This window comes from Canis lupus, chromosome 3, assembly GCF_003254725.2.
Source record: "Canis lupus dingo isolate Sandy chromosome 3, ASM325472v2, whole genome shotgun sequence".
In the NCBI taxonomy this organism is placed as follows: domain Eukaryota; kingdom Metazoa; phylum Chordata; class Mammalia; order Carnivora; family Canidae; genus Canis; species Canis lupus.
Window position 1 is genome coordinate 8,559,820 of NC_064245.1, and position 14,352 is coordinate 8,574,171.

The 14,352-nt window shown below is 33.8% G+C and overlaps 1 protein-coding gene across 1 annotated transcript in view; it reads left to right on the top strand.

The window, feature by feature from the left end:
• SLCO6A1 (solute carrier organic anion transporter family member 6A1) overlaps positions 1 to 14,352 on the top strand; it is a 95,301-nt gene that overhangs the window by 44,780 nt on the left and 36,169 nt on the right. The window contains 1 exon segment of the mRNA XM_025437768.3: positions 4,515 to 4,710. Within this exon segment, the coding sequence (XP_025293553.3) occupies positions 4,515 to 4,710 (196 nt within the window).

Consider the following 14,352-nt stretch of genomic DNA (forward strand, 5'->3'; position numbering starts at 1 on the left):
ACTATACCCATATCCTTGAAAAGATAGAACAAAGATCGATCAGAGATTCTGCTTGCTAGATGTAGATAAACATGAGATACATGGAGAATTGCTGCCTGATAAATATAATAGTAATTATATTACATAGGAATAAAGATTTTCAGATTAGTCTGACAATTCAGTATTTTACCTGCAAGAGATACTCCTTAAATATGAGGAAATGAAAAGGTAGAAAGTCCAGGATAGAAAAAGTTCTAGTATGTGAATGCTAACCAGAAGGAAAGATGGTATAACTATAGAAATTTTAAATAACATATTCTCCAATGCAAGAGGCATTACTTGTTATGAAAAGATCATTTATAATGACAGGACAGTCAGCCAGTGAGGCAGATGAAACAGTTATACATGGGCATACCCTCAACAATGTAGATTTAAGATAAATAAAACAAATAGATCACTTAGATTTTGATGACATTGAGTCAATTAGGTATCCTTATGCAAAAGGTAAATCTTGACCTCTACCTCACTACAAACACAAGTATCAATTCTAGATGTATTGTAGATCTAAATGTATATGGTAAGACTATAAAGCTTTTTAGAATAAAATATAGGAAATTATTTAATGGCCTTAGAGAAGACAAAGAATTTTTATATAAAAAATTTTTATATAGGACAGAAACCACATAATAACCATAAAGGGAAAAAATGGCATTAAATTAAAATTTAAGAATTGTGTTCATCAAATGTCAGCATAAGGAGTAAAAATGAAAGCAGACAATCTTTTCAATAGAAATATTCTACAAAGAACTTAAGTCTATAATATGTAAAAGTATCTATCAGTAGTGAGTCAAGTAATCCAATAAAGATGGACAAAAGTATTCTATAGAAGATGATATCCACTGGACATTATTCATATGAAAGTGGGTTCACTTTCATTGGTTTTTAAGGAAACACATATTAAAACCACAAGGCAATACCATTATTCATTCACCACAATGGCTAAAATGAAAAAGAGAAATACACGTTGGTATGGATTTGGAGTGGTGGCATTTTATCCACTACTGGTAAAAGTGTAAATGGCTTAATCATTTTATAAATCTGTTTGGCAATATCACAAAAATCTGAACATATACATATTCCCTCATTCAGGAATTCCACTCCTAGTTATATACCAAACATAAGTTTGTCTCTTAAGAACATACCTAGAAGAAATGCATATTTTTAAAAAAGGACATGTACGTGAATTTTTAAAGTTGCATCACAATTCACAATATCACAGTGAGTAAATTGTGGTGTATATATATTCTAGAATGCTATTTAGCAATGAGAAGGTATCATCTATTGTCATATATAAAAATGTGGGTGAATTTTTCAAAGATCATACCAAATAAAAGAAGCTTTAATGTACTTAGACTTTACGATCCATATTTTATAAAATCCTCTAAGTGCATGAAAGAACCTCTAATCTTCTGGCAATGTTGGATTTTCTATATGGGTTGTGGTTTCATAGGAACATTCTCTTTGAAAACTCATAAGTATGTACAATTGTGATTTGTGTACTTTTCTATATACCAGTGAAATCTTTACGTAAAAAGTTGATTGGAGGTTCTGTGCATTGGTTGATTTTTCAACTGTTTAGTTTCCTTTTGGGAGAGGCTTCAAAGAGCTGGCCATTTAGTTGTTGAAATCTCTGCATCTGGATTTTCTTATTGCCCAGTGCAATTGGCCTGACAGCCAATATTTTCTTAGCTGAGTTACGTTCTCAGTTTTCTGCTCACAAATGTGCTTGGTTTCCCCAAATCTGATAGTTGTTTGGTTCAAGTTGAATAAACCAAAGGTCTTTTCCTGGGTCAGTTATATGGCGTAGAGATGGAGATAGGACTTGGAGCTAACATTTTATATAGACTGCCATCCATTCCCCTTGTTTTTACCTTTATCCCCCTTCTTTTTAGTGGTAGCTCATTGCCCTTAATTTCTGAGACTCTAGGGTAAAATGTGGTTTACTTCTTGATTTCCTTACCCACAGGCTTACTTCTCTGAAGTCTGCTGACTCAGTTCCAATTCCTACAATTTTCTTGATAAATACTGCCTCCACTCTATTTATTTGTACTTTTTTGCTTTCTAAAGAATTTGTTTGTAAATGTCTACCTTTTATCAAATACTCATATATTTGCTTTGTGGCCAGATACTTTTCTATGTTTAAATATTGACTCACTTAATTCTAATAACCTTATCATGGTTGTATAATTATTTACAGATTGTCCTTAGTAGCACCTCATCCACTTAGGTATAATTTTCATTATTTTTCTGTTCTAAGTATTTTTAAATTATAACTATCATATTTTCATTTAAGCCATATTTATTGAGAAAAGCTTTTAGTTTCTAAATATATGGTTTTGTTTCTCTTTTTAGATAACTGTTCACATTGAGTATTAGTTTCCATAGCTTGCTTTCTTCTTTCTTTCTTTCTTTCTTTCTTTCTTTCTTTCTTTCTTTCTTCTTTCTTTCTTTCTTTCTTTCTTTCTAAGATTTTATTTATTTATTCATGAGAGATTCAGAGACAGAGACACAGGCAGAGGGAGAAGCAAACTCCTTGCTTTCTTTCAAGATTTTATTTATTTATTCATGAGAGATTCAGAGACAGAGACACAGGCAGAGGGAGAAGCAAACTCCTTGCAGGGAGCCCAATGTTGGGCTGGATCTCCCAACCCATGATCCAGGATCATGCCCTGAGCCGAAGACAGATGCTCAACCATTGAGTCATGGTCTCCCCTTTTATTAACATCTTACATTAGTATAGTAGTTTTGTTATAATTAATGAACCAATATAATACTAAGTAAAGTCAATATTTTTATTTCCTTAGCTTTTACAAAATGTCCTTTTTTCTATTCGAGGATCTCACTCAGGATACATTATCTTTAGTTGTCATGTCACTTAGAATTCTATTGGGCTTGACAGCTTCTAAGTCTTCCATTGTTTTTTATGACATTGGCTGGTTTGAGGAATGCTGGTCCGGTATTTTTTAGAATGTTCCTTTTTTGGGAATTGCCTGATTTTTCCCCACCCTGTGATTAGACAGTGGTTATGGGTTTTATTTATTTTTTAAAATTTCCAGGCGCCCTGGTTATGGATTTTTTTTAAAAGATTTTATTTATTTATTCACGAGAGACAGAGAGAGAGAGAGAGAGAGAGAGGCAGAGGGAGAAGTAGGCTCCCTGCAGGGAGCCCGATGTGGGACTGGATCTGGGTGTCCAGGATCAGGCCCTGGGCTGAAGGCAGGGCTAAACTGCTGAGCCACCAGGGCTGCCCCTGGTTATGGATTTTAGAAGGAAGATCACAGAAGTAAAATGACATTTTCACCAAATCTTTTCAAGGGTGCATATTATCACCATGGCTTATTACTTTGGAATTTGACCTTGTTCAACTGAGTCATGTTTACCATATTCTCCACTATATTCATTGTCTTTTAACTACTTGTTTTGGTTATTCTCTTTTGTTTCTCTCTCTCTCTCTCTCTCTTTTATTACATAGGGGATGAATAATGATGTTCTTATCCAATTTATAAGCTTTTCAAATGTCTCTGGTCTGGGACTTCCATTTTTATTTTAACAATTATATTTTTAAATGTCTAGATTTACTGTTTTTTGTTCATCTGCTCTTATTTAATTCCTTTGACTTTTTATTTATTTTTCATTTTTATGGAAGTTATACTGTCATTTATCTTTTTGAGCATCCTAAAATTAGTATTTACAAGTCTCCCATAGACTCTCAATGATATCAATTTAATCTGTTAATAGGACTCTTTTTTTTTGCCTTATATTTCTTTTGCTATTTTACTATGTAAATCTACCACTTTATGTTTAGAGCAAAGGAGATTACATTGATATATGCATTCACTGTGCTACCTTCATATGATTGAATATTTTCCAATTATATTTCTTTTTCCTCCACATCCTCCTCTTACTCCTCCTGCTTGCCTCTATCTAACCCTTTATGCTTGATTGAAAAGAAAACTATTTCTCATAATGACTATTCTGAAATCCCACTTTGTTGTGAGATTTCTAATATTGTACACCCATTCACAGAACCAGTGGGTGGCTTAGTTTAATTCTTTGTAATGAATCTGTTTCTGAACTCTTATCATGGGCCATGCCATGGAGACATGGGCATGTCTCTTGCTATAAACTATAAATCCAGGCAGCTATCCAATAATAGTTCTGAATAAGACAGTTCTTGTCTTCTGTTTTGCATGGATTAAGTTCTGGGTTTATCTTAGATGCCATTACCACAAAGGAGCAAAATTTCTCCATCATTCCATTAGGCCTCTAGCTTCAACCCTATTCCCAAATTAGTACCTCTTTTAAGGTTCAGGTTCATTGAGGTATTTATCATGCCTTTAAATTTTCATTGTCTTTTAATTTAAATCTATGTTGTTTAGAGCAGAGGGATTGCATCAACATATGAATTTTCTGTACTATCTTTAGCTGACTATTTTTTTTAACTGTTTTCTTCTCCTCCTCCTCCTTTCTTTTAGGATTTGTTTTACTTCTAGGAGGTGCACTTGGCCAACTTCTGGGAGGTATCATTGCTTCCATGTTACACATGTCTTGTAAAGCCCTTATGAGATTTGTAATGGTTACATCTGTTATATCACTTATATTCTTTGGGTTTGTAATTTTTGTACACTGTGATCCAGTACCACTTGCTGGGATCAATGAAGATTATGACGGGTAAATATTATTTTGTATATTTGATTTTTACATTTAAACAAACAATGTATTTCTCAGTTAATAATTATTTATCTAGTAACCCAATATGTTTATACCATTCTTGGAATTATTCAACATGTAAAAGAAATATAAAGCATACTTTCACCTTTCATAATAACGGCAGAAATATCATGATGTTAGCTTGTGATATGGTTGCTTATGTATTCATAAAGTACTAATAAAAAAAAGCACTGAAATGGTTCAGAACCTAGAAATAATATTCTGTATTAAAGTGGCTAACAACTAGGAGACAATACTATCTATACAAAGCCTTACCTTGTGTTCCTGAATTGGTATGTCTGCCTTTTTATAGACATCAAAGAATAGAAATGAAGTACATCTGAAAGTATGGTATTAGTAATGTCTCCTTTAAGGTAACCATGCAAAAATTCAAAGAACTTGGCAGAGATTGATATTTAATACAGGGGAACAGAATTCAAATAGAAAACCTTAGGACTGAGCAAGTAAAATAAGTAAGGGGAATAAGATTTTCAGTTCTATCTTCAATGGAGTAGCTTGTGGCAGGTCTATAGGCCCACTGAGATCAACTATAAAAATACTGAGTCAAGTTTAAAGACCTGTCTAAAGGCATCAGAGGATTGTTTAGGCAAATAGGAATTCAAAGGCCAAAATTCTGGAATGAGGCAGACCCTTAAGAAGTATCTTTCTGCAGTTGGATACTTTTAAAGATATTTGCTAATTCTCAATACTAGCCAAGAAGCTGAGAATTTGGGCAAAGGTCTGGACAAAAATCACCTACTTAGATGACAAGAAATCAGCATACATTTGTGACTGATGTGTCAACCTAGAGTTGAAAACAGGGTCGAGCAGGATATCAGAAGAGAGAGAGAGACAAATGAGACAACGCTCTTGGGTTTTCACTCAATACATTTGTTGAGGCTGAATACATTTGTAAGAGGCTGAAATCAAGCAGAAATCTTAAAAAAAGTAGAGGAAAATTCTAGCACTATTGTGATACTCTGTAGATAAGAGTGAGTTTAGGATACAGTGAAGAGAGGAACCATGATGGACACTAGGTATTCTCAACTGATATCTCTTTAAGGCTAAGACGTAAGGCTAAGACGTTGGAGGGCATTCCAAACATACTGTAACCTAGCCAGGAGTTAATTTGGCCACTAATTAGATGAATTTGGTCATCCAGCACTTTACCCAGCAGCAGAAAGACCCAACACTCTAAAAAAAAGATAATACCAAAAATTGTGAGACAAAACAAATAATAGAACAGACCTTGGGGGATCCAGATATCATCATTATCAAGTAAGAATGTTAAAACAATTTTGATATGAGCAATAACACAAATGACTGTGAATTTCTCTTCAGAAAGCATGTGTTCAGAAGAGAGTAAAACAATATCTTTACAATTCTGAAAGACAAAAATGAAACAAAACAAACTGATGACTCATAAGTTATTATCCAGTGAAAATATCCTTTAAGAATATAAATGAAGTAAAGATATTCTCAGGTGAAGGATAACTAATAATTTATTATTAGCACTAAAAGAAATTATTAAGTATTTTTTAAGTCTGAAGCAAAACAATCCTAGAGGAAAACTTGAAGGATAGAGGAAGAGTAAAAGAAGTAATAAATATACTAGTAAGTAGACTAATTTTTCATCTTAAGTTTAAAATATAAGTAACTATTGAAAGCAAAGAAATATAACATTGGTATAGTTTTTCAAAGATCTATATCTATATCTATATCTATATACAGGACCTCTGTGTTTATAAGACTTATACAATTTAAATAGAGTGGTAAAATATCAGCTCAAAGTAGAAAAGTAAGTATGTATATATACTTTAGGTACATATCTATCTATGTTTCCTGTGTTTATATGGTCTGCATACTAAGATTGTTTTTATATTATTAAGTATTGTGAAAAACAATAAAGAACAGTAGGACTTATAGTTACAATAAAGAACAGTAGGACTTATGGTTTCTACTCCAATATGTAAGAGCTTGTAAGTCATCACTCCTATCCTCACAATAAGAAAAGAGTTGAACAACAACAAAAAATTAAGAGCAGAGGCAGAGCAGGCAAAGTGCTGTCCCCCTAAATGGAGAGATAGGCAAATAGATAGAATTGTTTACTGGGAGCAGAAGCCATTGGAACTGAGTATTAAACAGTACTTGATTAATTACTGGAGGTGGAACATGGGATAACTTGAGAGTTGAAATCTCCTGGCGACCCAGTTGTAGGACTCCACACACTTTTATGTCGTTTACATCCAGGTGCTCTACTAGGTTTTCAGAGTGGAAGCAGGGGAAAAAATTGTCCTGTGTTTTGGGCAGGAGAGGGAAAATAACCATTTGAAATATGCCCAAGAGAAGTCTGCTGTCTGTAACAAAAGCCTATCCTGTAGGAAACTACTTTCCAGAATTTTCCCATCTAACTTTAAAAAGGAAGATAATCAGACAAGTCATTTCTTTTCTAACTTTCCTTTCTCACATAGGGAGGGATAAAAAAGGCTAAGAAACTTCTGAAGTTGACAGCTTAGAGATCAGGCCCACTGGGGTGGAAGAGACACAAAATCTAAGATTTAATCATATGATTTTAGAGTGCTTTCCCTCAACAATATTTTACCACCACATCAATAGGTATTTAGTTTTATAACAGTGAAGCACAACTGAGAGAGCTGCAAGGCACACTCTATTTAGTAAAAAGATTCTAGGGAAACCCAAAGATAACTGGGAAGACGGAATGAGGATACCATGGGAAACTGAGGCCTTTGTCGCCTATAGCTACAACAATCTTTAAACACAGCCTAACTCCTAGACAGATAAACATAAAAACCTCATACATAAAAGCCTATTTACCTCTTTTTTTAAAACCTGATATATACTGTCTGATTTTCAACCACAAAGTACAGGGTATTCTAAGGGCAAGAAAATATGCGGACTGAAAAACACAGAAAGCATTAGAACCAAACTTAGATATAGCAGAGGTTTGGGAATGATCCGACTAGGAATATAAAAATAGCTATGATTAATACGCTAAGGGCTCCAATGGAAAAAAAGTAGACAACATGAAAGCAAAAATAGGTAAATGTAAGTAAGAGAAAAATTCTAAGAAAAAACAAACAAAAAAGTAAGTTTAAGGGAGCAAAAACTCTTTAAGAGAGATGAAGAATCCCTTTATGGGCCCATCAGTAGACTAGAGAGAACCGAGGAAAGCATCAGTGACTGTGAAGATAGATCAGCAGAAACTTCTCAAACTGAAAAATACAGAGAAAAAGAGGGAAAAAACAAAAAAACAAAATAAAACAAACAAACAAAAACCCGGCCTGGAATATAATATGCAAGAACTGTGCCGTAATTATAAAGGTATAACAAATATATGACATAAACACTAGAAGTAGAAGAAGAGAGAATAGAAGTGAGTAATAATGACAGAATTTTCTAAAATTTGCAAGCACCAAACTACAGATCCAGGAAGCTCTGAGAACACCAAGAAAGAGAAATACCCCCAAATTACAACTAGGCATAGCATATTCAACCTATAGAATCAGAAAATAATGACAAAATCCTGAAAGAAGCCAGAAGAAAGAACCTCACTGGTAGAGGATTGAAGATTATTTATTGCAGACTTATCTTACAAACCATACAAACAAGAAGAGTGTGGAATGAAATATTTAAAGGACTGAAAAAAATCATTAACCTAGAATGCTGTATGCAATCAAACTGTCTTTCAAAACTGAAGTAGAAATAAAGATACTCTGAGATAAACAAAAATATATGGGGATTGTAAACCTGCTTTGCAAGAAATGTTTAAGAAAGTTCTTCAGAAAAAAGAAAAATTACATGAGTTAGAAATTTGAGTTATATAAAGAAAAAAGAACACCAGAGAATGAATAAATGAAGGTATAATTATTCATTTTTTATTTTTAGTTGGTGTAATAGAGAACTTGTGTTCAAAATAATAATGGTGATAAGATGTTAAATGTTTATAGTTGCTGTATAGTGAAATGGATAACAGAAACCTTATAAAAGATGAGAGAGAAATTGAAAATTCTCTCTTCTGAGGTACCTGCACTACCCATGATGTGGTATAGTGTTATTTGAAAGCAGACTTAACCTGCTTGTATTCTGGGAATTCTAGGGAAACTTAAAACATTAAAAAAGTATATTTTATTTATTTATTACTGAGAGGCACAGAGAGAAGCAGAGACACAGGCAGAGAGAGAAGCAGTTTCCATGCAAGGAGCCCGAAGTGGGACTCAATCCTTGAACTGGGATCATGCCCTGAGCCAAAGGAAGATGCTCAACCACTGAGCCACCCAGGTGTCCCCTAAAACATTTTTAAGAAATATAATTGCTGTGACACCTGGGTAGCTCAGTCGACTGAGTGTCTGACTCTTGACTTTGGCTTAGGTCATGATCTCGGAATCCTAGGATTGAGCCTCCTGTCGGGCTCTGTGTTTGGCAGACAGTCTGCTTGGAGGTTCTCTCTCTTCCTCTGCACAGCTCCTCTCCCCTGTGCATGCACATTCTCTCCCTCTCTGTCTCAAGTGAATAAATCTGTAAAAAATAATAAAAAGTATAATTGCTATGCTAACAGATGAGAGAAAATGGAATGTCATAAAATAAACCCAGAGGAAGCAAACAAAAAACAAAAAAACAAAAACAAAAAAAAAAAAAAGAGGAAAAGATGAAAGCAAGAAAGAACAACTCATTGGCATGTAATTGTTTATAGTCATGTTTTATGATTTGTATTTGTGTTGTGTCATTTGTGATGTCTCCTCTTCCATTCATAATTCATTTGTTTGACTCTTGTTTTTTCTTTTCTTGGCAAGTTTAGCTGAAAGTTTGTCTATTTCATTTATCTTAAAAAAAAAAAAAAAAAAAAAAAAAAACAGCTCTTGGGATTCCTGGGTGGCTCAGTGGTTGAGCATCTGCCTTTGGCTCAGGGTGTGATCCCGGGATCTGGGATCGAGTCCTGAATCTGACTCTCTGCAAGGAGCCTACTTCTCCCTCTGCCTGTGCCTCTCTCTCTCTCTCTCTCTCTCTCTCTCTGTCTCTCAGGAATTAATAAATCTTAAAAAAACAGAACAAAACAAAAACAGCTCTTGGTTTCATTGATCTTTTCTATTGTTTTATTAGTCTTTATTTCATTTATTTCTCTTCTGATCTTTGTTATTTCCTTCCTCCTATTAACTTTGGGCTTAGTTTGTTGTTTTCCTAGTTCCTTGAAGTGTAAAGTTAGGTTATTTAGTTGAGATCTTTCCTTTTTCATAATGTAGGCATCTATCACTGTGAACTTCTCTCAGAATTTCCTTTGCTGCATCCCATAGATTTTGGTATGTTCAATATCCACCTTATTTATCTCAAAGTATTTTTAAAATCTCTTTTATGATTTCTTCTTTGATTTATTGGTTGTTCAGTAGCATGTTTTTAAATCTCCACGTATTTGTGAATTTTCTAGTTTTCTTGTTGACATTGATTTCTAGTTCCATACTATTGTTGAAAAAGATGCTTGATATGATTCCAGTCTTCTTACATGTAATAAGACTTATTTTGTAGACTTCTATATGATCTATTCTGGAAAATGTTCCCTATGTACTTGAGAAGAATATGTATTCTCCTGTTATGGACGCAATGTTCTGTAAATGTTGGTAGGTCCTGCTCCCTCTGCACTGAGCCCTGTGGGAATAGCTGATTTAGAACCATTTCTTTGTTTGTTTCAGTACTATGCAACTCTGCAAGCCCTGTTGGTTATGAGTCAGACCATCAAGGGGCTCTTTCCCTGGGAGGATTGTGATGAGTTCCTGGATATGTATTAAATTAGAAGTCTGACCCTCAGGTAGTGATTTTTAAAGTATGCAAATAGCCTCTTTCAGGCAAAGATACAGATGGACATGTTTTGCCTTCTCTTTCTGTGTTGAGCCTTGGGAGGATAGCCATGGTGAATCTGCAGAGCCCATTAAATGTTTCTTCTTTACTACAGTCCTGTTTTTGGATACAAGCCTGTTGGTTTTTTGAGCTAAGTGTTTTTGGGCACCCAACACTCAGGTGTGAGTCTTAAAAGTTGGCACACTAGATGTGGTGTCCATACTCTTTACTCCTTAGGGAGAAGTTGTTAGTTGGGAGGTCCTTCCTGATTATTAGGCACTGTGCCTAGGGTATGGTTTATGGTAAAATTGTGTTTCAAGCTTTCCTATCTATTTCAGTGTGGGTGATGGTATTTTCTCATTTGCCCAATGTGTAGGATTTACTCAGCTAGTTTTTGGATTTCTTTCAGAGGGAATTTCTCTGTGTGGCTGTAGATTTGGTGTGTCCTTGGGAGGAGATGAGTTCTGGAGGCACCTATGTCACCATCTTGGACTGCAACCAAGATAGTCTTTTCAAGAAATGGTGCTAGAAAAATGAATATGCACATGAAAAAACAAAACAAAAGAAAGAAAAGAAAAAAATCTACAGACAGAACAGACTTTCAGCCTTCACGAAAATTAAATCAAAATGAACTAAAAATGGATATAGACTTGAATATAAAACACAAAACTAAAAAACTTCGGAAAGATAACATAGGATAAAATTCAGGTAACCTTGGCTTTGTGATGACATTTCAGGTGCAAAAAAAAAAAAAATGACATGTTAAATGTTATTAAAATTAAAACCTTTCTCTGTGAAAGACACTGTTCATAGAATTAAAAGTCAATGCCCAAATTGGGAGAAAAATTCATATTTTAGTTTATATGCTGCCAAAGTGAGCATGAGAAAAATACATATTTGGTACAGTATATATCCAAAATATTTGAAGAACTCTTAAAAGTCATCAATTTATAGAGAAACAGCCCAATTAAAATGGCCAAAAGGTCTAAACAGACACCTCACTAAGGAAGCTGTACAGATACTGATAAGCATATGAAAATATGTTCAGTATTATAGGCCATCAAGGAGCAGCAACTTAAAACAACAATGAGATACCACAGAACATTTATTGAAATGTCTGAAATCCAAAAACCTGACAAAACCAAATGCTAGTGAGTATGTGGAGTAACAAAGACATTTGCGGCAATTAGTAATATAAAATGGTAAGTCACTTGGACATTTTGGCAGTTTCTTATATAGCTAAACATAGTTTTGCCATGCAATTCAGCAATTGTGGTTTTAGGTATTTAATCAAATGAACTGAATAACAAAACCTGTCAGTGAATGTTGACAGCACCTTCATTCATAATGGCTAAAATTTGAACCACTCAACACACCCTTCAGTAGGTGTATAGGTAAACTGTAGTATACCATACATAGACTATTATTAGTGATAAAAAGAAATCAGCCATCAAGCCACAAAAAGATGTGGAGGAAGCTTAAATGAATATATTGCTAAACGAAAGAAGCCATTTTGCAGGTTATATATTGTATGATTCCATCTATATGACATTCTGGATAAGGCAAAATTATTGGCAACATTGCATATTTGATTTGAATTTTTAGAAATATCTTCTGCTTAACCTTTTGAACATATGGAATACTGATGTAATAACTGATATGATAAGATCAATCGTAAAAAATATATCACACTAAGGAATTTACTAATAATAGCTGAAACTGTGTGTAGAGGGAGAAGAGGTATATGGTAACTCTCTTTATGTTCAATTATTCTGTAAACCTAAAGTTGCTCAAATATATAGTTTATAAATCAGAATATAATAATCTAAAATGATTTTGAACTATAGGTACTTTTCCAAATGATTAGTAATATAAAATAAGACCCTTTGGCTTCATTCTAAATTTATATTTGGAAATTGTTCTGGGCTTTCACTTCCAGCCAAGATGGAATAGCAGATTTCCTTTCCTACCAAAACAACCAAAAATTCAACAAAAATAGAAATGGTGGCTTTCAAGACATTGGAATCAGTCAGTGAAGGGCAGTGGTACATGAGAGAAGCATTCAAGGTGAGCCTGCAGTTCCTCCAGCTTACTGCTTCCACAGTTTTAAGATCAAAGCACAGGGAATGGGAATGAAACAGATTCTGGCTGGTTCTCTGAGTTGAGGGAATGGAGCTGAGAGTTCTGAGAGACCAATACAGCTAGAATTCACAAGATTGTGTACTAGAGGACAAATATACAGAAGACCTCAAGTATTCAGCAAAGTAGTAACTAGGATATGTGTGAAGAAAGTTATTGAGTCTAAATCCATCAAGAGAATTAGAATTATAGTATACACCATTCACACAGGATTGGGAATAATTTCCATTCTCGTCAAACTATGAAACCTCAAAAATCACAGTACATAAAGTATACAGAGGGATCTTGTCTCAACAGTGGTTAATGATTAATTCTAAACTCTGGCCCTTCCTATCAAATATGGCTATCAAACTAAAAAAGATTAGAGTGTTCCAAGTAAATTAGCTGCATTACAGAATAAAGCTTAAAAATACTCATGAAAATACAAAAATATTTGACATTCAGGCAGCCTGGGTGGCTCAGCGGTTTAGCACCGCCTTTGGCCCAGGGATGATCCTGGGATCGAGTCCCATGTTGGGATCCCTGCATGGAACCGGCTTCTCCTCTGCTTGTGTCTCTGTCTCTCTGTTTCTCATGAATAAATAAATAAAAAATTAAAAAAAAATATTCTACATCCAAGATTGAAACTTATAAAGTTCAATATCCAGTAAAATGTTTTAAGAAGCAGAAAAATACAACTCAGAGTAAGAAGCTAAATCAATTGATCAGTCTTAATGTTTGTAAACCTCATGAATGAGCTTTAGAATGTGTGAAGCAAAAGCTGCAAGTAGATGCTAATATTGCCAGAGTTAATAGTTATTATATAAGTATTCCATATGTTCAGAAAGTTAAGTAAAAGCTATTTTTAAAAACCCAAATTGAGCATATAGAAATGAAAGCCATGAAGTTTGAGAAAAATACTACGTATGAGATTAATGACAGACATTTGCAGAAGATTAAATAAACTTGAAATCGATAACAATAAACATCCAATGGAAAATACAGAGACAAGAAAATTAACAAAACAAAACATCAATATGTTGGACAACTTCAGGTGGCTGACCATATATATATAGTTGGAATCTCCAGAGGAGAGGCCTTGGAGAAAGAAAAATATTTGAAGAAATGTAAAAATTTTAAAAACTTCATGTAAACTGTAAACCTACAGACCTAGGAAACCTAGCAAACCCTCAGAACAAGAAACATGAAGAAAATTACACCATACTACATAATAAATCTCTCAAGTGTAAAGAAAAAAATCTTAAAAGTAGTGTGTGTGGGGTGATACTTTATATACAAATGACCAAAGATAAGACTAAGAGTATAGTTTATATCAGAAACAATGCAGATAAGAGGACAGTAGGAAAATATTTTAGAAGTATTGAAAGAAAAAAATTAACAACATTTTGTACCAAGTCAGAATGTCTATAAAAAATGAAAAAATAAAAAAAATGGAGAAATAATTTTACACATTAAAAATGTAAATAATATTTGAACAATAGACTTATACCTCATGAAATGTCTAAAAGTCTTTCTGGCTGAAATAAAATGATACCAGATAAGAACTACAAAAAGCAAAGAAGACCAAAGGAAATGGTAATTATCTAGGTATTTTTTTCTTATTTAAATCCCTTTAAA